At 34.2% G+C, this 25,449-nt stretch overlaps 1 protein-coding gene across 32 annotated transcripts in view; it reads right to left on the bottom strand.

The window, feature by feature from the left end:
- HMBOX1 (homeobox containing 1) overlaps positions 1-25,449 on the bottom strand; it is a 179,604-nt gene that overhangs the window by 70,068 nt on the left and 84,087 nt on the right. For all 32 annotated transcript variants that reach the window (XM_070611398.1, XM_070611394.1, XM_070611388.1 and 29 more), the window contains one exon: positions 18,201-18,286. In XM_070611398.1, coding sequence (XP_070467499.1) covers positions 18,201-18,286 — 86 coding nt within the window. The remainder of the gene's footprint in view (positions 1-18,200; positions 18,287-25,449) is intronic.

The raw sequence follows: 25,449 nt of genomic DNA, 5'->3' as shown, positions 1-25,449 counted from the left end.
GATGCCAGCAGACCTGCTCTACAAGAAATACTAAAGAGAGTTTCTTTGGTTGAATGAAAGGACACTAAATAGTAATTTAAATACACGTGAAGAAATAAAGAGCACCAGTAAAAGTAACTACATAAGCAAATATAAAAGACAGTATAAATGTATTTTTTGCTGTGACTCCTTTTATCTCTATTTGATTTAAAAGAAAACTGAATAAGGGAATAATTATAAATCTAAGTTGATTGGGCACATAATGTATAAGCATGTAATTTGTATGACAATAATGACACAAAGGAGGGGGTCAGAAATAAGGCTATAAAGGAGTAAAGTTTTTCTATACAATTGGAATTCAGTTGGTATTAATCTGAACTAGACTGTTATAAATTAAGATGTTAATGGTAATCCCCAGGGCAACCACTAAAGCAATAACTCAAAAAAATATAATAAAAGGAATGACAAGGAATTTAAACTGGTACCCTAGAAAATATCTATTTAACATAAAGGAAGGAAGTAATTGAGCAATAGGGGAACAAAACAGACACAAGACAGAAAACAAATGACAAAATGGCAGATGTAAATTCTGCTTCATCATAATTATATTACATTTAAGTGGATTAAACATTCCAATAAGAAGACAGAGATTGGCAGAATGGATTAGAAAAAACACAATTCAACTCTATGCTGTCTAACCTATCTATGAGAGATACATTTTAGATTCAAAGATACAAATATGTTGAAAGTAAAAGAATGGAAAAAGATATACCATGTTAACAGTAACCAAATGAAAAGGAGTGGCTATACTAATGTTAGACAAAATAGACTTAAAGACAAAATTTGTTATGCAAGATAAAAGAAGGCCACTTTATAATGATAAATACAATGATATTTGATATAATGGTAATTCATGAGGAAGACATAATAAAAAACATATATATATGCATCAAACAACAGAGCCCCAAAATACGTAAGACAAAAATTGATAGACCTGAAGGGAGAAATAGACAATTCAACAACAATAATTAGAGACTTCAATAATAGAACAACTAGACAGAAGATCAACAAGGAAACAGAAGACTTGAACAACATTATAAACCAACTAAACCTAACAAACATCTATAGAACATTCTATGCAACAACAGCAGAATATACATTCTTCTCAAGAGTACGTGGAACATTCTCCAGGATATACCATATGTTAGACCATAAAACAAGTCTCAATAATTTTTAACCATACAAAGTATGTTCTTCAAACACAATGGAATTAAATTAGAAATCAGTAACAGAAAAACAAAATTGGGAAATTCACAAATACGTGAAAACTAAACTACACAGTCCTAACCAATGAGTTAAAGGAGAAATCACAAGGGAAATTAAAAAATACTTTGAGATGATAAAAAAAAAAACACATACAATATACGAAAACATCTGAGATAAAGCAAAGGAAGTGCTTAGAGGAAAATTTATTGTTATAAATGCCTATTAAAAAAGATCTCAAACCAATAATCTAGCCTTCCACCTTAAAAATTAGAAAAAAAAAGAGCAAACTAAACCCAAGACAAGCAGAAGCAAAGAAATAATATATGAATGGAGAAATAAATGAAATAGAAAATAGAAAGTTAATAGAGAAAATCAACAAAATAATAAATTGGTTCTTTGAATAGGTCAACACAATTGAGAAACTTTTAGGTAGATTGACAGAGCAAACTGAGAGAAGACTCAATTACTGAAATCAGGAATGAGAGAGAGAACATTACTACTGACTTTACAGAAATAAAAAAGATTATAAGGGAATTCTATGAACTGTATGCCAACAAATTATATAACCTAGATGAAATGGACAAATTCCTAGAACAACCTATTGAATGTGATTCAAGAAGAAACAGGAAATTGGAATAGATCTGTATCAGGTAAAAATACTGAATTAGTAGTCAAAAATCTCCCCACAGAGGCTGGCCCTGTGGCCAAGTGGTAAGTTCATGCACTCCGCTGCAGGCAGCCCAGTGTTTCGTTGGTTCAAATCCTGGGCGAGGACATGGCACTGCTCATCAAGCCACGCTGAGGCAGCGTCCCACGTGCCACAACTAGAAGGACCCACAACGAAGAATATACAACTATGTACCTGGGGGCTTTGGGGAAAAAAAGGAAAAAATAAAATCTAAAAAAAAAAAAAACTCCCCACAAAGTAAAGTCAGATGGCTTCACTGGTAGCTTCTACCAAGTGTTTCAAAAATATTTAACACCAATTCCTCACAAACTCTTCCAAAAAAACAGACAAGGAGAAAACACTTCCCAACTCATCTTATGAGGTGAGTATGACCTTGATATCAAAACCAGACAAAGACATTGCAGAAAAAGAAAACTAGAGATCAATATCCTCTATGAATATAGATGTAAAAATCTCAACAAAATACTAGCAAACTGAATCCAAAAACATATAAAAAAATTTATACACCATGACCAAGTGGGATTTATCTCAGGAAAGCAAGGTTCATTCAACGCGTGAAAAATCAATCAATGTAATACACCATATTGAAAAATGACAAAGCTCCTGGAACTATTTGAATAGATACAGAAAAAGTAATTTGACAAAATCCAACCTCCTTTCATGAAATGGAACACTCAACAAACTAGGAATAGAAGCAAACTTCCTCACCTTGATAGAGGACCAACTATGAAACACACATAGCTGATAGCACCCTTAGCAGTTAAAGACTGAGAGCTTTGCCAGTGAGATGGGGAACAACACAATGATGTTTGCTCTTACTACTTCTATTCAACATAGTACTGGAGGTTCTAGCCAGGACAATAATGCAAAATAAAGAAAGAAAAGGCATCCAGATTGGAAAGGAAGAAGTCAAACTACTTCTGTTTGCAGCTGACATGATCTTCTATATAGAAAATCTGAAGGAATCCAAATGAGCACGCATGCACACACACATACACACACAACTATTAGAATAAATGTGTCCACCAATGTTGCAGGATACAAGATCAACATACAAAATTAAATTTTATTTTTACCCACTAGCAATGAACAACCCACAAATGAAATTTAGAAAGCAATTACACTTACAATAGTGTCAAAAAGTATAAAATATTTAGGAATAAATCTAACAAAAGTAGTGCAAGACTTGTACAACAAAAAATACAAAACATTGTTTAAAGAAATTGAAGAATAGTTAAATAAATGAAAGATATCTCGTATTTATGGACTGGAAGACAATCTTCTTAAAATGACAATACTCTCCAAACTGATCTACAGATTCAATGTAATCCCTATTAAAATTCCGGCTGGCTTTTTTGCAGAAATTGACAAAGTGATCCTAAAATTCCTACGGAAATGTAGGGAACCCAGAATAGCCAAAACAATCTTTTTTTTTTTTTTGAGGAAGATTAGCCCTGAGCTAACTACTGCCAGTCCTCCTCTTTTTGCTGACGAAGCCTGGCCTTGAGCTAACGTCCATGCTCACCTTCCTCTACTCTATATGTGGGACACCTACCACAGCATGGTGTGCCAAGCAGTGCCATGTCTGCACTCGGGATCGGAACCAGCAAACCCTGGGCCGCCAAGAAGTGGAATGTGTGAACTTAACCGCTGCGCCACTGGGCCAGCCCCCCAAAACAATCTTTAAAGAGAAGAATAAAGTTGGAGGATTCACACTTCCCAATTTCAAAACTTACTGTCAGACTATGGTAATCAAGACTGTGTGGTACTGGCATAAGAATAGACATATAGACCAATGGAATAAAATTAAGAATCAAGAAATAAACCCATACATGTATGCAATGGATTTTTTTACAAGAATGACAAGAAAATTCAATAGGGAAGGTATAGTCTTTTCAACAAACGGTGCTGGAACAAGCAGATATCCACATACAAAAAGAAAAAAGATGTTGGATTCCTACCCCACACTACATACAAAAATTATCTAAAAAATGAATCAGAGACCTAAATGTAAGAGGTAACATTATAAAACTCTTAGAAGAAAACATAGATGTAAATCTGCGTGACCTTGAATTAGGCAATAGTTTCCTAACTATGACACCAAAAGCAACAACAACAACGAAATAGACTTCATCAAAATTAAAATCTTCTGTGCTTGAAATGTAACTAACAAGAACGTTAAACTATTTGTAAACCCTATATATGACAAGGGACTGGTATCTAGAATATATAAAGAACTCTTACAATTCAACGTAAAAAGACAAAAACTTAATTTAAAAAAATGGGCAAAAGGTTTGACTAGACATTTCTCCAAGAAGATATGCAAATAGCAAAAAAGCACATGAAAAGAGGCTTGAACATCACTAGTCATTAAGGAAATACAAATCAAAACCACAAGATACCACTTTACAACCACTAGGATGGCTATAATTAAAAAAATTAATAATAACAAGTATCCATGAAGATATGAAGCAATTGGATCCCTCATACATTTGTGGTGGGTTTGTAAAAAAAGTTTGACAAGTCCTCAAATCTTAAACTAGAATTATCATATAACCCACAATTCCATTCCTAGGTATAATCGAAGAATATTTGTCTACGCAAACACTTGTATATGAATGTTCATAGCAGCATTACACACAATAGCCAAAAAGTGGAAATAATCCAAATGTCCGTCAACTGATGAACACATAAATGTGGTTTTATCCATACAAGGGAATATCGTTCAGCTATTAAAAGGAATGAAGTGCTCATACATGCTACAATGTGGACGAACCTTGAAAACATTATGCTAAAAGCAGGCAGACGCAACAGTTCAAATAGTGTATGAGTTTTATGAAATGTCCAGAAATATGTTTATACGTAAATCTACAGAGACAGAAAGTAAGTGAGTACCTGCCAGGAGCTGGGGGAATGAGGAGCTGGGAAATGACTGTTTATCAGTATGAGGTTTCTATGGTAAACTGCATCTATACAGGAATATTCCCACTATTCTTGTTGCCTCATTCCTCCAGAACTGTTACCCTTAAACCAAAGATCACGATCAATCATTCATAACTAAGACACTATCAGGGACACTTCTTTCCTTCTCCAGGATGGAGAAGGTATGTGTTAGTGCCCATCAATCCAAGCAGGATGTCCATAAATGTTTATACCCCATTTCACCAAATCTATGACTGACTACAAGATACATCATTATTTTATGTACCAATAAAAGAATAAAACTGCCAAAAATAAAACAAACCCAGTGATAATACTATTTACTGATATACTGATATGGGATAACATCCAAGTTAGAAAAACTTAGTGCAGAATAGTGTATATAGTATACCACCTGTTTGGCAAAAGAGGAGAAAAAGACTATAGATATACTTATTTGCTTATAAATGCATAAAATATCTGTGCAGAAACTGATAACATTAGTCTCTTCTGGGAAGGGGACTATGGCCGAGAGACAGAGATAGGAGAGAAATTTAGCACTGTTTACCCTTACATACTTCTAAAGTTTGAAACACATGAATATATTTTTTAATATAAAAAGTAAATCTAAATATTTTTATCTTTTTATTTTTAGTTTAATTATTAGGCTTTTATTTCAACAATAAGAATACACAGAAAAACTTTAAATTCTACTGTAGGAAACTAATTCTATTCAGAAGATATTTTAGAATAATTTTTACATTTATTCCCTCCCTTCTTTTTAAAACTGCTTTGAGATATAATTCACATACCACACAATTCACCCATTTAAGAACAATTCAATGGTTTTTAGTATATTCAAAGAGTTGTGCACCCATCATCACAATTGATTTCCCTTCCTTTTGAATAATAAAATGAGGATACTAGACAGAATCCTGGCAAGGTCGGTAGGTAGAGAGCTATAGGGCAGAGAAGAAAGATCTTGCCACAAAGGGAGCTGGACTTTCTCCTTCTCACTTCCTAACTCTGCTCAGGATGTTAGCTATAATAATATAAAAAACATTTTTTTAGGCAATTTTGTGCATGTCAAACTTTGGAAGGCTAGTCATGGTGAAGGAAGTTTCCTATGCTAACGTCAAAATGAAATTTAGATAGCTTTTTTTTTTTTAGATGGAAAAGGAAGGAGTATTTTAATAGCTTTTCCTATAATTGTGGATGTTCTGGATACTACACTAAAACTTGACAAGTGATATATTCTTTAAAGGTTAGCTGCGATGTTGAATCTGAAATCAACTCACTAAACTTTTTCAGACTCTGTTACGTTAAAATCCACTGATCTATCTTGAACTTTTTTTTTATTGTGTTAGTTTTAGGACCACAACATAATGATTTGATATACGTGATACCACAATAAGTTTGGTTACATCCATCATCATACATGGCTCCTTTTCTGGGTGATGAGTACTTTTAAGATCTACTCTTAGCATCTTTCAAATAGGTCACACAGTATTGTTAACTACAGTCGCCATGCTGTGCATTACATTCCCAGAACTTATCTATCTTACAAGCGCAAGTTTGAACCTTTTGACCCTCTTCACCCATTTTGCCCATCCCCCACCTCTGGCAACCATTAATCTGTTCTCTGTATCTACGAGTTTGGGTTTTTTTTAGATTCCACATATAAATGATATCATACAGTATTTGCTTTTCTCTGTCTGACTTATTTCACCTAGCATAATGCCCTCAAGGTCCATCCATGTTGTCACAAATGGTAGAATTTCCTTTTTTTTTAATGGCTATATATATATATAGCACATTTTCTTTATCCACTCATACATCAATAGACACTTAAGCTATTTTCAAGTCTTGGCTATGGTAAATATGCTGAAATGAACATGGGGGTGCCATATATTTTTAGAAGTGGTCAAAGGCTAGAAGCATTATGGTTAACATATTTAGTGTCAGGAAGCTCAGCTTCATAAAAGTCAATCTGGAAAGGGATGAAGGGGAAATAATTACTGGCTGAACATTAAGCAGTATAATAGTTAATAATGATAATAATAAAAAACTTCTACGGCAATTACTATGTACCAGAAACTTGACATAAACTAACTCATTTAATCTACTCAAGAACCCTGTTAGGTATGTATTATTATTATTCTCACTTTCCAAAAGAGGAAAATGAGGCTTAAAACATCCAGTAACTTGCCCAAAGTTACATAACTAATAAGTGACAGAAATTGTATTTTGACGGGGCCAGCTGGTGGCGCAGTGGTTAAGTGCACACATTCCGCTTCAGCGGCCTGGGGTTTGCCAGTTCGGATCCTGGGTGCGGACATGGCACTGCAGGCACACCATGCTGTGGTAGGCGTCCCACATATAAAGTAGAGGAGGATAGGCACGATGATACCTCAGGGCCAGTCTTTCTCAGTAAAAAGAGGAGGATTGGCAGCAGTTAGCTCAGGGCTAATCTTCCTCAAAAAAACAAAAACAACAAAAAAAAGAAATTGTATTTTGAAGCCTCAAAGTCATGCTCTTGACCACTCCACTATACTGCCTCTATAGACTGAAATGCTATGTCAAGAACACTAGCATTGCAACAAGACAAACATAATTAGCTGTGTGACTGTGGGCAAATGATTGAATCTCCTTTAGCCTCAGTTTTCTCCTCTGTAACTGAAGAAGTTAACACCTGCTTCTCAAATATATAAAACAGTTAGCACAGCATCTAGCACTTGTTAAGTGTCGAAATAAATTATAGCTAAACATAACAATCCTCCAAAAAGAGAGGTTTAGCTAACATGTGCACAGTAGTAAAAAACAGAGCCCCTGGTTATCTACAACTCACTGAAAGGGCTATATGCTTTCCTGGTAGGTATTTAGCACAATGATAAAGCTGAGTTAAAGTGAAAAAGGCATGGGCAACAATGGTTTATGAGATATTGTTCTCACTAAATATTATTATGTGTGATGATTATTTTAACACAAAGCACTCAAACATTTAAAAGACACTCTTTATGTCCTAGAAAAATTAAGGCAAACTGGTAAGAAATGTCCTTCAAAAAATATTTAGCAATGGAAAGGCTTAGGCACAGCAGACAATCTTTATGTGTAAAATAGTCAAAGGAGAAAAAAACCCCACGTTTATGAAAATAGCATATTCTAGTTCTTTAAAGTCTCAAAACATTAAACAAAGACACATTAACAATGTTTCTAAAAATCCTTTCCTATGTTTCTCATCGAGAACAATAACAAGCCTGGGGCAATGTTATATTGGACATGTACATTAGAAATCAATGTGTTCAAAACCAAGATAGTGTCCACAGATCTGCTTGGAAATGGGTTTAGAGAGGAGTCATTCAATATTTTTAAAACTACTACAGGAAGCAAAATCTCATTGCTTAAGTGAGTGAAAACAATGTTCTTTACTCAGGCACTCTAGGGCACAAGGAAGGGCTATTGCTGTATCTAAAGCAAACTCAATTTGGTTTGTAGTTTATAATCCTACTATTTCAGGCAAATTGCAAGAGAAAAGTATTTCTGCCAAGGGTAAAATCAGGTAGAAAAATATTGGCAACCTTTGAGGTATTAAGGGCCCAATAATCTCTGCAATTCTATATTCTATTCTGCTGACTTCAGTATAGGATACAAGCCCTATAGGTTTAGATCTAGGTAAGTCAGTCATGACTAGGTGTAAGATATTCACTATAATAAAAAAAAAGCACAGTCTCAAAATAAAGATATTGAAGGAAGAAATAATACCAATTCTACAACAATTCTTCTAGAAATAGAAGAGAAGGGAACACTTCCCAACTTGTCTTATGAGGCCACATTATCACAATAACAAAACTAGACAGGATATTACAAGAACAGAAAAAACAAAACAAACCTAGAACAATACCCCTCATGAACAGAGATGTAACAATTCTTAACAAAATATCAGCAAATTGAATCAAACAAATCAGTGGAGTTTTCCCAGAATGCAAGGTTGGTTAAACATTTGAAAATCAATCAATGTAATTCATCATATTAACAAGACTAAAAAAGGAAAACCAGGTGGTCCATCTCAATAGATACAGAAAAAGCATTTGACAAAGTATAACATCCATTCATGATAAAAATTCTCAGAAACTAGAAACAGAAGAAAACTTCCCTTGAAGGGCATCTTGATAAAGGGCATCTATGAAAAATCTACAGCTAAGATCATCCTTAATGCTGAAAGACTGAAGGCTTGCTCCTCAGGATTGGGAAAAGGCAAGGATGTCTGCTCTCATCACTATATTCAACAATTAACTAGTGGTTCTAGTCAGTGCAATACAGCAAGAAAAAGAAATAAAAGGCATACCTATTGAAAAGGAAGAAGTAGAATTCTCTCTATTCAGAGATCACATGATTGTCCATGTAGAAAATCCTAAGAATTTACCAAAAAAAGCTACTAGAACAAATAAATGAATTTAGCAAGGTTACAGAATAGAAGGTCAATATACCAAAATCAATTATTCTATGACACAAGAAACAAACAACTGAAAACTGAAATTAAAGACAGTATCAATAGTACCAAAAAAATAATATTTAGAGATGAATTTAAGAAAATGTGTGTAAGACTTGTACACTGAAAACTACTAATAGTTTTGAGAGAAAATAAAGAAGACTTAAACCAATGAAGAGATATACCATGTTCATGGATGGGAATATTCAATATGATTAAGATGTCAATTCCTAATGTTAGATTGACCTATATATTCAACACAATCTCAATCACAATCTCACTAAAAATATGTTTTGTAAAACTTGACAAGCTAATTTTAAAACATGTACGGAAATGCAAAAGACCTAGAATATTGACAGTGATCTTTAAAAAGAAAAACAATTAGGAGCAATTACACTTTCTGATGTGGAGACTTATTATAAGTCTACAATAACTTACAGTCTTGAATTGGTATAAGGATAGACATAAAGATAACTGGAACACAACAGAGAACCCAGAAATAGTCCCACATGAACACATTCAATTGATTTTTGACAAAGCTGCCAATATAATTGAATGGGAAAAGACTAGTCTCTTGACTACAGCTGACCATTTCAACGAATGATGCTCCAACAATTGGACATCCGTATGGAAAAAGAATATGTCTTGACCCTTAATTCACACATATACAAAAACTAACTTGAACTGGTCAGAGACTGAAATGTATGAGCTGAAATTATAAAACTTTTAGGAGAAAACATAAGAATATCCTTGAGACTTCATTTAGGTACATTTTCTTATGAAACAAAGAGCATGAATCATAAAGGAAAAAAATGATAAATCTAACTTCATCAACATTGGAAACATTTGCTCTTTGAAAGACAATATCAAGAAAAACAAAATGTAAGCCTCACACTAGGCTATCTGTATATTCACATATTTAATGACTTATACCCAGAATATACACAGAACTCTTGTAATCAATAACAAGGCAAACTACCTGATTAAAAAACAATGGGCAAAAGATCTGATAGACATTTCACCTAAGAAGATAGGTGATGCTCAACATAATTAGTCACTAGAAAAATGCAAAATAAAGCTAGAGTGTGATTCCATTACATATGCAGTAGAACGGCTAAACTTACAGAGAAGCACAAATACTAAGCACTGAAGAGAATGCAAAGCAGCTGGAAATCTCATATATTGCTGGTGGGAATGCAAAATGGTATAGCCACTTTGGAAAACAGGCAGTTTCTTAAAAAGTTAAACATACACTAAACAATTACCCCACAATTCCATTACTATGTATGAGAAATGTAAATACATATCCACACAAAAACTTACAGACAAATATTCATAGCAGCTTAATTCATAATAGCCAAAACCTGGAAACAACTCAAGTTGTCCATCAACTGATGAACGGATAAAGGAATTTTGTTATATCCATTCAATGGACCAATATCCAGCATTTAAAAGTTACAAACTACTAATTACATGTAACAACATTAATGAATCTCAAAAGTATCCTGTTAAGTAAAAGAAGTCAGACACAAAAAGGGTGGTATTGCATGATTCTGGTCACGTGACATTCTAGAAAACACAAAACTATACTGATAGAATGCAGATCAGTGGTTGCCAGGGACCTACAGTGGGGAGAGGCATTTGACTGCAAAGAGGCATGAGAGAACTTACTGAAGTACTGAAAATGTTCCATATCTTGATTTTGGTAATGACTATAAATTTGGTGCAACTCAGAGAACTCTACTCTTAAGCAAATTTTATCTCAATAAAGGTGATTAAAAACAAATAAAAAAATACATCTCCTCCGCATACCTGAAGTTTATTTTGTGAGGATCAAATGATATAGTCAAATTTAGCTGAAGTCAACATATGCTGATATTAAAAGCTTTCTTTAAGGTCATAAGAAATTCAATAATGGTTTCAAAATTTTATAGGCCTCTCAGATATTAAGGTCCTCAAGCTTAGTTAGTTTAGTCAGTTCAAGCTTCAGTTTCTTACCTAACTAAGTTAATAACCACACAATACTAAATCTAATACATCTTCCTGACAGAACAAATTATTTTCAGCAACTGATGCCAAAGTCTTTAAGATCTATCCCTGAGTAAACTTCAGGAGTTAACTGGCTCATTCCTTAATGCATAAAAGAGCATATCTACAGTTTACAAAAAATGGTATTTACTCCCTTCAGAGCTACCTTCTGCAGGAAGTTATTTATAATATTGCCTAATGACTCACAGAGACTACAGCTAAACCTTAGGTTTCGCTATTTTATCAGACACCTTCTGACTTTCTTACTAGGGTATTACTTCTTTCTGTCATTTATCTCTGCTGATTTTTCTTTAATATAAGAAAAGTTAACTTAGGTAAGAAATGTTTCACAAAACTGTTAAAGGAATATTACACCTTAAGTAAAGACTTTTCTCCACAATCTTAGGAAACAAGAATTAGGGAGAAATAAAAATGAAAATTACCAAGGGGGGAGAAAACCACTACTGTGCCTAACCTTTTAAGGTCACTTTTGTCAAAGCTTATGGTGAAAAAAGATTTTTTAAACATAGTTTCTACTTTAAATATGGGTGGAAGAGTTAACTTATTTTATACTTTAAAACCAACCTTCATAACTTTAACACTAAAAATGTACAGCCCTATACAGTTCATTTGAGATGATGAAATCTCTGGTAGGACAACGAATTTCAAGAATTGTAGAAAACTGACTTTTTAACAACAAAAAGTTTCCTCTGAAATTATTTTCACTCCAAGTTTTCACTTAGCTATCACCAAAGTGAGAAAATGTGAGTATTCAGATAGAGGCTGGACTTTTTCCTATGGAAAAAAAAGTAATCCTATATGTTGTGTTTACAAGAAAATAGTTTGCCAACAAATTGCAGAAGATGGAAGAAAATGAGATAAAAAGTAAGAATTTTTTGACCCACAGGACAACATCTGTTCTTATTCTCCAGAGGGTGCAGGACAAGAAAAAAATCCTAAAATATACTCTGCAAAACCATTTATATTGTTGGTAACTAAAGTCCATTCAAAGATTTGAAAAGAAGTTTTCTCCTAACAGAAACAAAAACTCTAAACCTTTTCAATTTGGAGACAGAAATTAAATCTCACATGTAGAAATCTACCCATTCTGTAGACAGATAACAGCCTTCAAACTGGAGATCTACATAAAACTAGTAAAATTCATTAGGTAGAAATTAATAAAATCTTGTTAAATGAGCATGATAATTATATTTGGTTGTATTATAATACAACGATTCCATAGTCTGTGATTTACACCCTACCAACATTGCTTTTCTAACGTAGATATAAACTGTACTTGTTTGTAGTAACTTTATTCATAATTGCCAAAACTTAGAAACCAAGATGTTCTTCAGTAGCTGAATGGAAAAATAAACTGGGATATCCAGACAATGGTATATTATTTAGCACTAAAAACAAATGAGCGGGGGGCTAACTCGGTGGTGTAGTAGTTAAGTTCGCATGCTCTGCTTTGGCAGCCTGGGGTTCATGGGCTTGGATCTCGGGCACAGACCTATACACTGCTCATCAAGCCATGCTGTGGTGGCCTCCCCCATACAAAATAGAGGAAGATGGGCATGGATGTTAGCTCAGGGACAATCTTATTCAAGCAAAAAGAGGAAGATTGGGAAGAGATGTTAGCTCAGGGCCAATTTTCCTCACCAAAAAACAAATGAGCTATCAAGCCATGAAAAGACATTAAGAAACACTAAATGCATATTATTAAATGAAAGAAGTCAACCTGAAAAGGCTATAATACTGTATGATGACATTCTAGAAGAGGCAAAACTATGGAGACCATAAGAAGATCAGTGGTAGCCAAGGCTTGGGGCGAGGGGGTAGATGTACAGGTGGGGTACAGAGGACTTTTAGGCAGTGAAAACTATAATATCATCTTATGATACTGAAACAATGGATACCTGTCATTATACATTTTTCAAAACCCCATGGAATGTACAAAGCCATTTATACCTAATGTAAACTATGGACTCTGAGTGATAATGATGTGTCAACATAGGTTTATAACAAATGTACCACTCTGGTGCTAGATGCTGATAGCAGGGGAGGCTGTGCGTGTGGTGGGGGGAGGGGAGAGCAGGAAGTATATGGGAAATCTCTGTACTTTCTGCTCACTTTTGCTGTGAACCTAAAACTTCTCTAAAAAATGAAAGCTATTTTTCGGGGCTGGCCCCGTGGCCGAGTGGTTAAGTTCGCGCGCTCCGCTGCAGGCGGCCCAGTGTTTCGTTGGTTCGAATCCTGGGCGTGGACATGGTACTGCTCATCAAACCACGCTGAGGCAGCGTCCCACATGCCACAACTAGAAGGACCCACAACGAAGAATATACAACTATGTACCGGGGGGCTTTGGGGAGAAAGAGGAAAAAAATAAAATCTTTAAAAAAAAAAAAAATGAAAGCTATTTTTAAAACAGGTATATTGACACTTTAGTTGATTTCTAATATCTGGTCTGAAGTTCTCTGTTTAGGGAGAGGATCAATATACACCTACTTTTGTAAAGAAATCACTACAACTAAATTGAATATGTAGTTATTTCTATCCTTCATTTTAAAGATAAATAAAACAAGGGAAGTGATTTGAGTATAGTTGAAACATGCCTAAAACTGGTTCAGAGCTTTCCTTTTTACAGGAATTCTTACATTTTGGGAATGATAGTCACTAGATACAGGTAAGATACACACTTGTTAAATGTACTTAACAGTTTAAAAACAGAACAGAATTTGACAAGTAGAAAAAATACTAAGAAAATATTGACCAAAGCCCATCATCTTATAAATAAGGAAACTGAGGCTCAGAGAAGCTCCATGATTTGTCCTGGGTCACAAGGCTATGTAATGACAGAAAGAAAAGAACTTTGGTATTCTAAAGCTTCATGGTTGCTTTTCTATTATACTAGTATTATTCAAGAAAACAAAATTTTGACAAATTTCTTAAAATTCAGAAACGCTAATTTTTTCCTTCTTTTATTTATTTATTTTTAAGTGGACATAAATCCAATTAGTATATTTCTTCTCCTGAAAAGCACTCACTCAAGCTCTTGCCCATTTACTCATTTATTCTGCCCTCCTAATTTTTCCCAGAGATCATTTATAAAGAAAATCATATCTTAAGAACTCTAACAGCCAAAAAAAAATGTTTTACCCTGAAAGTGAATATAAAATACATATGTTTACTACGAAATCAAAGGCTATGCTCCCCACCCCACCATTGTTAGGGAGAATTTAGAATCTTGCTCGACCTCTTACAGAGGTAAAAATTCACCCTTGGTGGGAGCAGCTGTGACTCTGTGAAAGAAGCTACAAATAACATGCTGGGAAATTCAGCAGGCACTGTTATTATATCCTGTTTATACTGTCATTTTTCCTATCATTAGGACATCATTTATACAGACCCCACCCATGAACTTCTTGTTTATCTTATTATAGAAATCCTCTGAATCTATAAAAAGAAACCCGTATTTGTTTCTGGAACAAGCATATGTGTTATAATTTTGTACCTCACTACACTTTTTTATTCAGCATTTTCTTTTGTTATACACCATTCATTCTCATTTTTATCTCAAGGCTGATTTATTTCATTATTTCACATATTGGAGTTGAACTTAACTGACTTTAAGTGACTCCTTTATGGGACAGAGATTCCGGAGCACCACATCCTAAACTTTACTTTGGGGTAGATTTCATCAGGTAGATAGCCTTTAAGATACACTTCAATAATTTGTTTAAAGACAGAAAAATGTGCCTATATACTGATCAGGCACCCTAGTGAGTGAGCCCTGGATGCCTAGAAGGCTTCCTACTCAGGCTACTCTATCCCAGGTGGGCTAATTATGATGGCCAAGCTTTATATTGGTTCTAACTCACTATTCTCTAGCTGGATCTCTTTTCTAAAATGAAAAGCCCTGCGCCTGAGTTTAGCTTGATGGCTAGATGGTCTGGGTGAAAATGTAACATGATAATACATGACAAATACATGAATTCAGTAAGTTAGCCAATGGGACAATGAACTAATCTGGTTATAAATCATCCTCATTTCCCTGCTTTATGTAAGTAACTGAATTAAAGCAAATGAAAGAAAAATGCAAGTTCCTTAAGGGTAGAAATTCAGGCAGCATTTGTTGAGCAAATAAATAATTATTTCTGGAGAGGGAACATCACTAGACAAAGTCATACAGGATAAATGTTCACATGCATAGCTTGTGTTAGCTTCACCAATACTCCCTTTACCCTACAGGACAGCACTACAAAGCGGCTAGGTAAACACGAAATCCTCAGAGAGCACGTATAATGGTAGACTCTTTGAGGATGTGTAAGAAAGACTGCTGCTTTTAAAGAACATTACTCTAAAATGTATAACTGAAATGAGGTTTATTACCTCAGGGTAGTGAAGTTAATTAATTTCAGAAGAAAGAGAGGTCTATATGGGCTAAAGTGATCAAAGAAGTCAGAATGAGGACAATAACTGAGGTAATCTTGATAAAAAGGAATTTACAAAAGGCTGAGGTGAGGAGGTAAAAGGCATCCTACGTACAACCAACGATTTGCGAGGATCCAAGTGAGCAGAATTCTGGAAACAGCGAGTAGTTGAATTCAGCTAGTGAGTATACTAAACAGACTATGGCAATAAAAAGAAGGTTGGAGTCAGATTATAAGAAGTTTCATTTTTCAGACAATGGAGAATTATCAAAGATATACGAACATGGGAAAATGAACCCAAGCTTTTGGACTAAGAATGAAGAGGAGGAAGAACACGTTGGGGTGAGACTGAAATGGGGAAAGAAGTTTTTAACAGTCCCAATCCTATGATTACAGTAGCAAAAGAAAGGTCCATGTGACATAACAGAAAATAAACGTGGAAAATATTTTTAACTCTTGTTTCCAAAGACAGGAGATGGCATCATGATAACTATGACTGAGTGGGACAATGTTAAACAACGCCAATCCATTGAAGTTAGTGTCAGGAAAGCTTACCAGTCTCCTAGAACAGTACTTCTCAAACTCAGATCACTTGGGGATCTGGCTAAAATGTAAATTCTGATTCAGTAGGTTTAGGGTAGTACTCTCTATCTTTACATTTCTAACATTTCCCAATACTGCTGTTTGATGGACTACATTTTGAGTAGCAAGATTCTAAAACATCTTTCAGTTTCCCTTTCCAAATGGGCAATATTTGATATACTATATTTAACCTATCATAGTATACCTAAATATGCCTAAGAAATTCCTTTTAAAGGTAATTTATTATAATTTGCATCAATGTCAGATGGGTTTCAAAAGCTATGGTTTTAAAAGTCCACGATGATTCAAGATTCATGGTATTCAAGATACTCAGAAATATTTTCACCTGGACAAAATCAACTTTATAATGCTGCTTCTATAACACTACAACTTTGTCATTTTTTTCAGGCTGGTGAACTAGAAGATACTACTGCTTCAAATCTTGGGGGCTGAAGTAAAAGCCCTGAAAGACAAGACTCCATCTTTCAAAGAGTACATCAGAAGTTTTGGTAAAATCCAATTAATCTGCCCTTAAGTGCCCTTATCACCATACCTTAATCCTTGAAGATAAAGGTAACAATTTATTTTAAATATCTTATTGAAAAACACCTGAGGATTACAAAAATTAAATTCAAACACCATCCTTGTGTTTAAGATTTCTATAGGACATGCCTTTAATTATAGTCTTTTACCATGAACAGGGGTGTCATTTATAAAAATACATTACTAGTGTTATATATTACACACACACGTATTAAGATTGGCTGACCTTAGATTCTTGGGATGAAATTTAAGACTTCTGAAATCTCAAATTTCATTTTTAACCAAATTAAAGGTCAATAACAACCTTTTAGGTAAATTAGCTTCCATGTGTATCAATGTCTAGAGAACAGAAGTAATATTGTAAAATTGGAAGATACTGTCGAAGACCAGATCCAACAATTTCATTGCAGAGGTAAGCAACTGAGGCACAGAGGCTAAAAAGCCCAGAGTCACATAGATGCTAGTGCATGTTAAAAAAAGAAGGGGGAGGAACAAATTAATTTTCATATCTATGACTGTACAACGTACAATGACGTATAAACTGAAACATGTTGAAAGAGTTTCTGGTTCCTCTAATGACTAATGCATTGTTGATTTTATTAAGGTCTTATAAATCATTGATATCCAAGAAAGGAAGACTACATACTAACAAAGAAAAGACATGTTTCCCCACAATTTAAGAACTTCATAAAAAATGCAATCTGAATAGAGAATGACACATATACACCACGCACTGGGGATAGGGCTGTGGTGGGGTGGGTAATGGGATGGGGTATAAAGAACAAAGATAAGACTGGTAACTCTTATCTTCTCAGTAACGGTTTGAGGAAAGCTTTCACATATAGAAAACCAGGTTAAAAAAAACCATCTTCTTTTACTCTTATGAATCATTTTTTAATTGGTAAAATCGGGAATTAGATTTGGAGGACTGCAAAGCTTTTAAAAATACGAACTATAGATAGCAGTTGGATGTGCATGTGTCATAAGCTCTGTCACAATTAAAAGAAAACCAGAGAACCCTTTTTTAGCCATAAAATAATGAATTTTGTGCTTATTACAAATGCTATAAAATTTATTAGCACAAGTAAAAGAAAAATCACTGGAGAAGTTCCATGATATCAGAGACAATGGGTTTTAAATCACAGGCATACATTATTATGCCTAAGTTGACAGATCTGCACTGCAATGCAGAAATGCAAGCAATATTCCAACATCTGCACCAGAAGGCAGAGACTAGACATGATTCTAGAATAAAGGGCTCTTCAGCTCTTACCTGTTACCTGTGCAACAACTGCTTGGGAAATCCTCCGATTGGCAAGAAAGGCTTTGATTTCCTCTTTTATCACACTGCTGTCCCTCCTAACAAAAACAGAAGACAAGACCAACAATGTATGTTGAAGGTAGAAATCCTCATCTTTGCTAAGAAAGGTGAAGCAAAGAGGTGGGGAGAACATAGAAAGAAAGGACACAAAAATAAAGATAAACAGACCAAGCTTGTGTGAAAACATGAAATTAAAACAAAGCAAGAAACACCAAATATTCAAGTCCTAAAACATCACACCACCAGACAGACACTTTAGTGAATGCCACAGTAGATATAAGTCTCATACCAGAGGATGGTTAATCGCATGCTGTGTATAATTCACATTAGGAACAAGGCTGCCATATGGTATATACAAAGTTTCATTACTGGGAATGAATATATCTTACACAGACAGAAATCCTAGAAAAATAAAAAGCAACAACAGCGACAAAAATAAGTTGTGAGCAGATTTTGGTTTGCATGTTAACTATGCAACTGCATAAGTAATGTTCAGTTCATTTTAAAACCTTTGTTAAAGGAATAGAAATCATCATCATTCTCACAACTGCTAAAATATTAGCCATTTTAAGAAAGGTTCTGCCTTTTAATTTGTCTTCTTCTTCCTGTATAAATCAAAACAATTTTAAGTGAGATGGGTTGAATATAAAATTTAACATAAAAAGGTACTTATTAATTTCCTATTACATGTAACACAAAATACTTTAAACTATATTCTGTGTCCTTGGGATTATACATTATAGACCTAATTTTTCCTCCACTATGATGCTTCATAAATTTTCACTTATTTAAAAATTCAACAGATTCTCAAGACTCGACATTCACTAGAATGACAATGAATGGCAAGATTCCACCAGAATAAACAGAAAACTTAAGTAAAAATTATACTCAAGCCCTTAAAGCTGACCAATTTCTCTTTGAATGGTTTACGTCCAAAAGGATTACATAAATAGAGCACTGATTTTTTGTTCAAGCTCAAAAGTAACGCAGAATAGTGGTAATTTATAATGTAATACGGGGGTCAGCAACCCTTGGCCCACAGGCTAAATCTGGCTTCCAACCTGTTTTTATACAACCTATGAACTAAGAATGGTTTTCACAGATGAACATTTACAGTCAATTTGATAACAGGGAACACTAACTTAACATGAAGTAAACAAAATATTATCTCCCCCGCCCTGAAAATTCTATTCTTCTCATTAGTAGGCCTCTATTTTAAAAATTATATTCAATTTTATTATTCTATATTGAATTTTGTCAACAAAGTCTAAAACGTTTACCACCCAGCCCTTTACAGAAAAAGTTTACTGGCCCCTGATCTGAGAGAAAGGGATCGCGAAATCTTTACAAATCGTTTTGTGAATGAACTACAAACTCCTTACAGGAGCTCAAGTCTCTCTATAGATTATTTCGATCAAAGAAAGAAAAGTTTCCTATCCAAAAAGAACCAGCTGTGATTTAACTTAGAGCAGATATTTTAGCCCCTTGATGAGGAGGGGCCATACATGCTATTGGTAGATTTCATGCTCCCTTTTAGGAATAGAAAAGAGATGAGAAGTGAAAGAAGAGACAGCTTCCAATCTGGAGCTCTACAGTATATTCTTAATCTACTGCTTGGAAATCCTACTCAAAAAGATTCCTAAAGGAAGAAAATAGTCAGCTGCCTAATCCAAAACTTAAAATTTCTCACATTGATCTAGATACTGACTAAATTCCTTCCAAAATGCTTGTTTACATTTGAAATATTTCTTTGAAAAATATGCATTCTCATTTTATTTTTAAAATTGTGTATCTGAAAGAAAAGGCACAAACACATTTTAAAGTCAAACAAAATAATAAACTGCTGAGTAAAATACAGGTAATGCAGACCAAGCAGCTTGCAAATATCCATCAATAATTGTTGAACAAGAGAGAACTTCAGCAGTATCTACTTCAATTGGCTTATGTAAATAAAACAACAAAGTCATTTAGTTTCTGATACAGCTGCAAAATTAATCTGAAAAAATTTAAATAAAGCATTGCATTTCAATTTATAGAATGTCCTTCTAGGAAACTGAAAACTGACTTGAAGAGAATTTTTTTAAGGCTAAATAAAAAATGATGTGCTTTCGTCAAGAAAATGATTAAATGGTATTTTCTTGACTACTGATTTAAATTGGAATTTAAATCAACTTATTTTAAATCAAATTCACCTGGAGTAGATGCCAAATCATAAAGAGGAGATAACAGTCAATTATCCCAATAGGAAATATCCAGTTTCTGAATTATTCACAGTCTTGCAGTATAACATTATCAAGGACTGCAGCAAGACAAAAAGAACCCCCAAAAGTCTGCAAAATAGCAGCAATTCAGTGACCCTCTCATAGCCTGTATTTTTAGATATGTGGCAAGTTTTTAAGTACCCACCATGAATTAAAAGAAAAATAGGGGCCGGCTCCATGGCCGAGTGGTTAAGTTTGCGCGCTCCGCTGCGGCGGCCCAGGGTTCGGATCCTGGGCGCGGACACGGCACAGCTCGTCAGGCCACGTTGAGGTGGCGTCCCACAACCCACAACTAGAAGGACATGCAACTAAGATATACAACTGCGTACCGGGGGGGCTTGGGGAGATAACGCAGGGAAAAAAAAAAAAAAGACTGGCAACAGTTGTTAGCCCAGGTGCCAATGCTTAAAAAAAAAAAGGAAGATTGGCAACAGTTGTTAGCCCAGGTGCCAATCTTTAAAAAGAAAAAAAAAAAAACATACTTCTTTACTCAACACTTTACCAGAGAGAAGCTTTTCCAAATTGAATAAAAGCCTAAGACTTAAAAGATAAGGGTGTGCTTAGGAAAGTCACTTAATAAAGCTGGACCTTAGTTTCATCATCTGGTAAAATGATAACATTAATACCTCTGTAATAAGGCTTTTAAAATTTCTCTCCAAGCAGTGAAATTAAATTTAAATAAATTTAATATTAAATGTGTGTGTATAACATATAAAACAAAAAGTTCTTCAATGTAAAAATTTCTTAACCTGTAAAAGCATTACATAAATGACTATTATTTTATAAAACCCCAGAAAGAATCTCAGGAAAAGAAGAAAAGAATGATCTGCTATAACTATACAAGATTGAAATTAACATCTGTATCAGGTACTTCCAGGCAACATAAAAGATTTCTATAGTGAATTTAGACACAAGCAGTGATATGTCATTTAGTGGGTTTCTCTAGGTATTTTCAAAATAGCAACAGCATTCAACTTTCACTGTGTCCAATTCTCTTACGTATTTCAAAGACTTCCATTCTACTGAGTTAACTTTGTTCTTTAAACTTTCACATGTTCCCCCTTATTGACCTTTCTTCAGTGACCGGCCTCTGCTACTGTCCCAGCCTTGTAGCCTGTGAAATCACCCGTTTCTAGGTGTGAAAACTCCTTCATTTTACACCAAATGTAATTCTCTCATCTTCTTACTTTCTCTCTTCATCTGAAATCTGACATCCTCTTTAAAGAGAATGAATTCCTTTTTCCTGCCTTCTTTTATAAAATCTCACATCCATAATTTCTACTCCTCAAGTCTTATGGAGTTAAAGTGAAGCGTAGGCTGACTTTCTTTGACTCCATAGCTGACTTCCAAGATAAGCTACCACTCTATTTGCATCTAACCACTTAAAGTCCATGTGATCTCCTCCTACTGCCTTTCCCAAATCACAGCCATGCTGGATTCATCCATCTATCTGGGTGACTTCCACATGAGGATAAAATTCTTCCTTTCCACCCTCCACTGCCCTTATTTTTATAACTTACTAAACTTTCCATTTTTATCTACAGATCTTTCTTAATATCTGGATGAATTAATCAGTAATGCCTCTTTGTGGAATCAGTCTTTTTCAAGACACAATTTACTTGTTATCTATTCAGAGAAGCTCTCCCTTCTTTAGCTTCTTTTTAGCTCACAGAGTTAAAAAAGATCTTTTCTTCCAATAGCTAACTTTACCATTTCAATTATACTACTCACATGCTAATACATTACATGTTATTCTGTATTACAGTTGTTCCTGATCTGGTCTTGTCTCTCCTACTAGCCTGTGAAGTCCTTTAGCACAAAGATTGTATCTTATTCATCATGGGGATTGAGTATAATAGAGCTTAATTTGTTCAATGAATGAACAAATCTGTAGTTGTAAGATAAAAGGTTGTAAAATGGAAAACCTGATCTAGATAATTTATAAAACAGCTCTAAATTCTTAATCTCAAATATGTTTAAGCTTCCCAAATCAGAAAGGAAAACAGTTATTTATGCCAGCTTGAAATAGCAATGCTTCCTTTTCTGGAACACAGGATATTAAAGACTACATGTTTAAAAGTGGTATGTTTTTAAGATCTTCTGTATTCTCTTGGTTGATATACACTCCACATTCTTTAGGACCTCTTAAAGGTAGCCATCTCAAAGACTTCCAGTGATAGAGTAATGCCTACTAAGACAGACTATTTCACAGGTGGAAAAATATAATTATATACAAATTCTTTCACGTTTGAATAAAAACTTTCTCCCTTCAATATCTACCCATGAAGATAAAGCATAATGTAAAAATTTAAAGGATAACTTTAAAAGAAAAGCTACTCTATATGTATAAACAACATAACAATATTTTGACCTATAGAACATAAATACCTTCCTATACAAGTAAATAACCCATTGTTAGGCATATACATAACCAACTCAGAAGAAAGTCTCAGAATCTTGTATAAAATACTAACTAACATACTCATAAAATTTAGTACATGGGTAGTTAAGAATAACATCTTTAATATACAGCATTGTTTACTAATTCTGATAAGCCTCATTTCAACTGTTATTTTACAATATATACACAATAGAAGAGGTACTTTAATAGATGTATGCTATTAGCAGATGTACATATATACCTATATATAAATATATATATTAATAGATGTATTTAAAAAATATTAACATGTAAAATGAGTCTTCATTCCAGCTCTTGGCTTTAAAGTCCTTCCTAAAATATTATATTCAATAATTTGTTGAGAATTCACATTCTAGTTTCCCTTTCTCTTTTTTACCCTGATCAATTAAAAAACAGAAAAAGTAGCAGTTTCTTTCTGATTCTTTAAGTTGATCAGGTGTATAGTTATAACCTAATCAAGTTCAACCAAAACAAACAAACAAACAAAGCGAAACAATAAAACAGCACCAAAACTCTCCTTCGTGTACCTTGAAATTGTTAGGAGTTAAGATTGTGGACTCAGTGGGTTATAAGATTTGAAAAATATATCTTATGGTTGAGTGGTTAGGGAATGTGACCATGCAAGAGGTGAATTACATATGATATACATAGAAAAGGAGGCAAGAAGGCATTCAGGTACCCATTTTCCCCAACTAGAGATCACCAAATCCAACCCACTATAATATCATCATAGTGTTCAGTGATCAGCAAGGGCAGGATAGCCCTATGTGGACATAGGATACTCAGAAAGATCCACTGCTCAAGAATTTCTCTGACAATCTACCAAATAAAAATTCATTTGGTTAGTAAGTGATTGATTTGAAGTGGCAAACATCATGTTGGGGGGAAAGGATAAGCCCATTAAGGCATTCACACTTTGTGTTGAGTTACATTAACCACCATTCCTAAAATCTTATTGAAATTTACAGACATGAAAAATTTATTTACAGAGGCAACAGATAGCAGCAACACATTGGTAATAAAGACACGGGTTAGAATTCAAGCTCTGTGACTTAATATTTAAGTTTTCTTGGGCCAATTATTTAATTTTTGTGAATCTCAATTTCTCTGCTCCACCTCACATACAGCATGGCTGTAATGATTAAAAGTGAGAACAGTCATGCAATAAGCTTCTCCCTCCGACCCAAGGATTGTTGCTATCTGCAACTTGAGAAAAACTAGAGGTGTGCATAGAGGAGTAGTGCAGGTGTGGCTTAGGGCACAGCCAGAAGATTCAATGAGACCCCAAGACGATTAGAGGACACCAAGACAGCAGTTCTAAGAAAGAAGCAAAGGAAAGGAAGAAGATAAAACGTCCTAACTATATAACAGGCGGCAACATGTAAATCACTGATAACAATGCATGAACATGTATCTATTTAACAGAGAAACTTGAATGTGTGTAACTGTGGGATTTAACTACAAATCCTAATCATTGCTAAATAGGTTTTCTCTTTAAGAACACAGATGAAGTATATCATTATGACAACCTAAGAGTTAATAGTCAAGTTTTCAGACCCTGGCCAATCTTCCAGGCCTTTGTTAAAAAGAAAGTTTTCCCAGACTTCCTGTTAGTCTAACACATGTTTGGGAATTAACTGTTATATTAAAAGTCATATCGAAACTGATTAATGGCAGCAACAACAAAAAGACAGGCAAGCATCCTCAGAAATAAATTTTTGTTTATATCCTCTCTACTCAAGATAATTAAAAGCTAATCTTATTATATTTTAATGACTGAATTCTATGACTGAAGTAACTTCTATTTGCCCAAATGGTTCTCGCTCTTAAACACGTTAAATTCGAAAGGAACATCTGAACTTTGGCCAGCTGCTTTAACAAGTGAAAATGAATTCAAAGCCAAATTGATCTCTTTATTTTTAAGTTTTAAAAGGTTAAATAATAGGGTCTTGTGGCTGCTCTATGAAACTATTCATCACAGGAATTACATTGGAATCTAGATACAATAGCCCATTTAGCCTACAGTTCTATATAAGGCAGTTCTACCCTAAAAATAGTTGCAGGACAGTTTGTTTAAAAGATTTTTCACTATTGCATACTATAGGATAGACCTTATGACGATATTAAGTTACCATTATATTATCTTCAAGTTTCAAAATCTTTAAGAAGAAATATAACTCATAATTATAGGTTTTAATTCTATTTCTGACAAATTCCTGCTACAGTTTCTTTCATTATCTACTGTAACTAATCCATTTGTAGTCTCTCCCCCTACTACAGTAGTGATAATTACTGAAAACAATGCTTTTATCATCTCTATTTCCTACAGACCGTAAAAACTCCTTAATTCCAACCAAATTAAACATAAATTATTTGTATGGAACTCAGATCTTTCAAGACCTATACTGTCTAATAATACACTATTCTTACTACGAGAGTCTAGCCCATCTGCAATCTTTATAAGACTAAACATGCCTTGCCTTTTCCACCTTTTAATATTCCCTTAACTTTAAGTAGA

The sequence above is a fragment of the Equus przewalskii genome, chromosome 2, assembly GCF_037783145.1.
Source record: "Equus przewalskii isolate Varuska chromosome 2, EquPr2, whole genome shotgun sequence".
NCBI classification, from domain to species: Eukaryota; Metazoa; Chordata; class Mammalia; order Perissodactyla; family Equidae; genus Equus; species Equus przewalskii.
The sequence above is the reverse complement of the archived record's forward strand: the minus strand, read 5'-3'. Positions and strand labels throughout refer to the sequence as shown.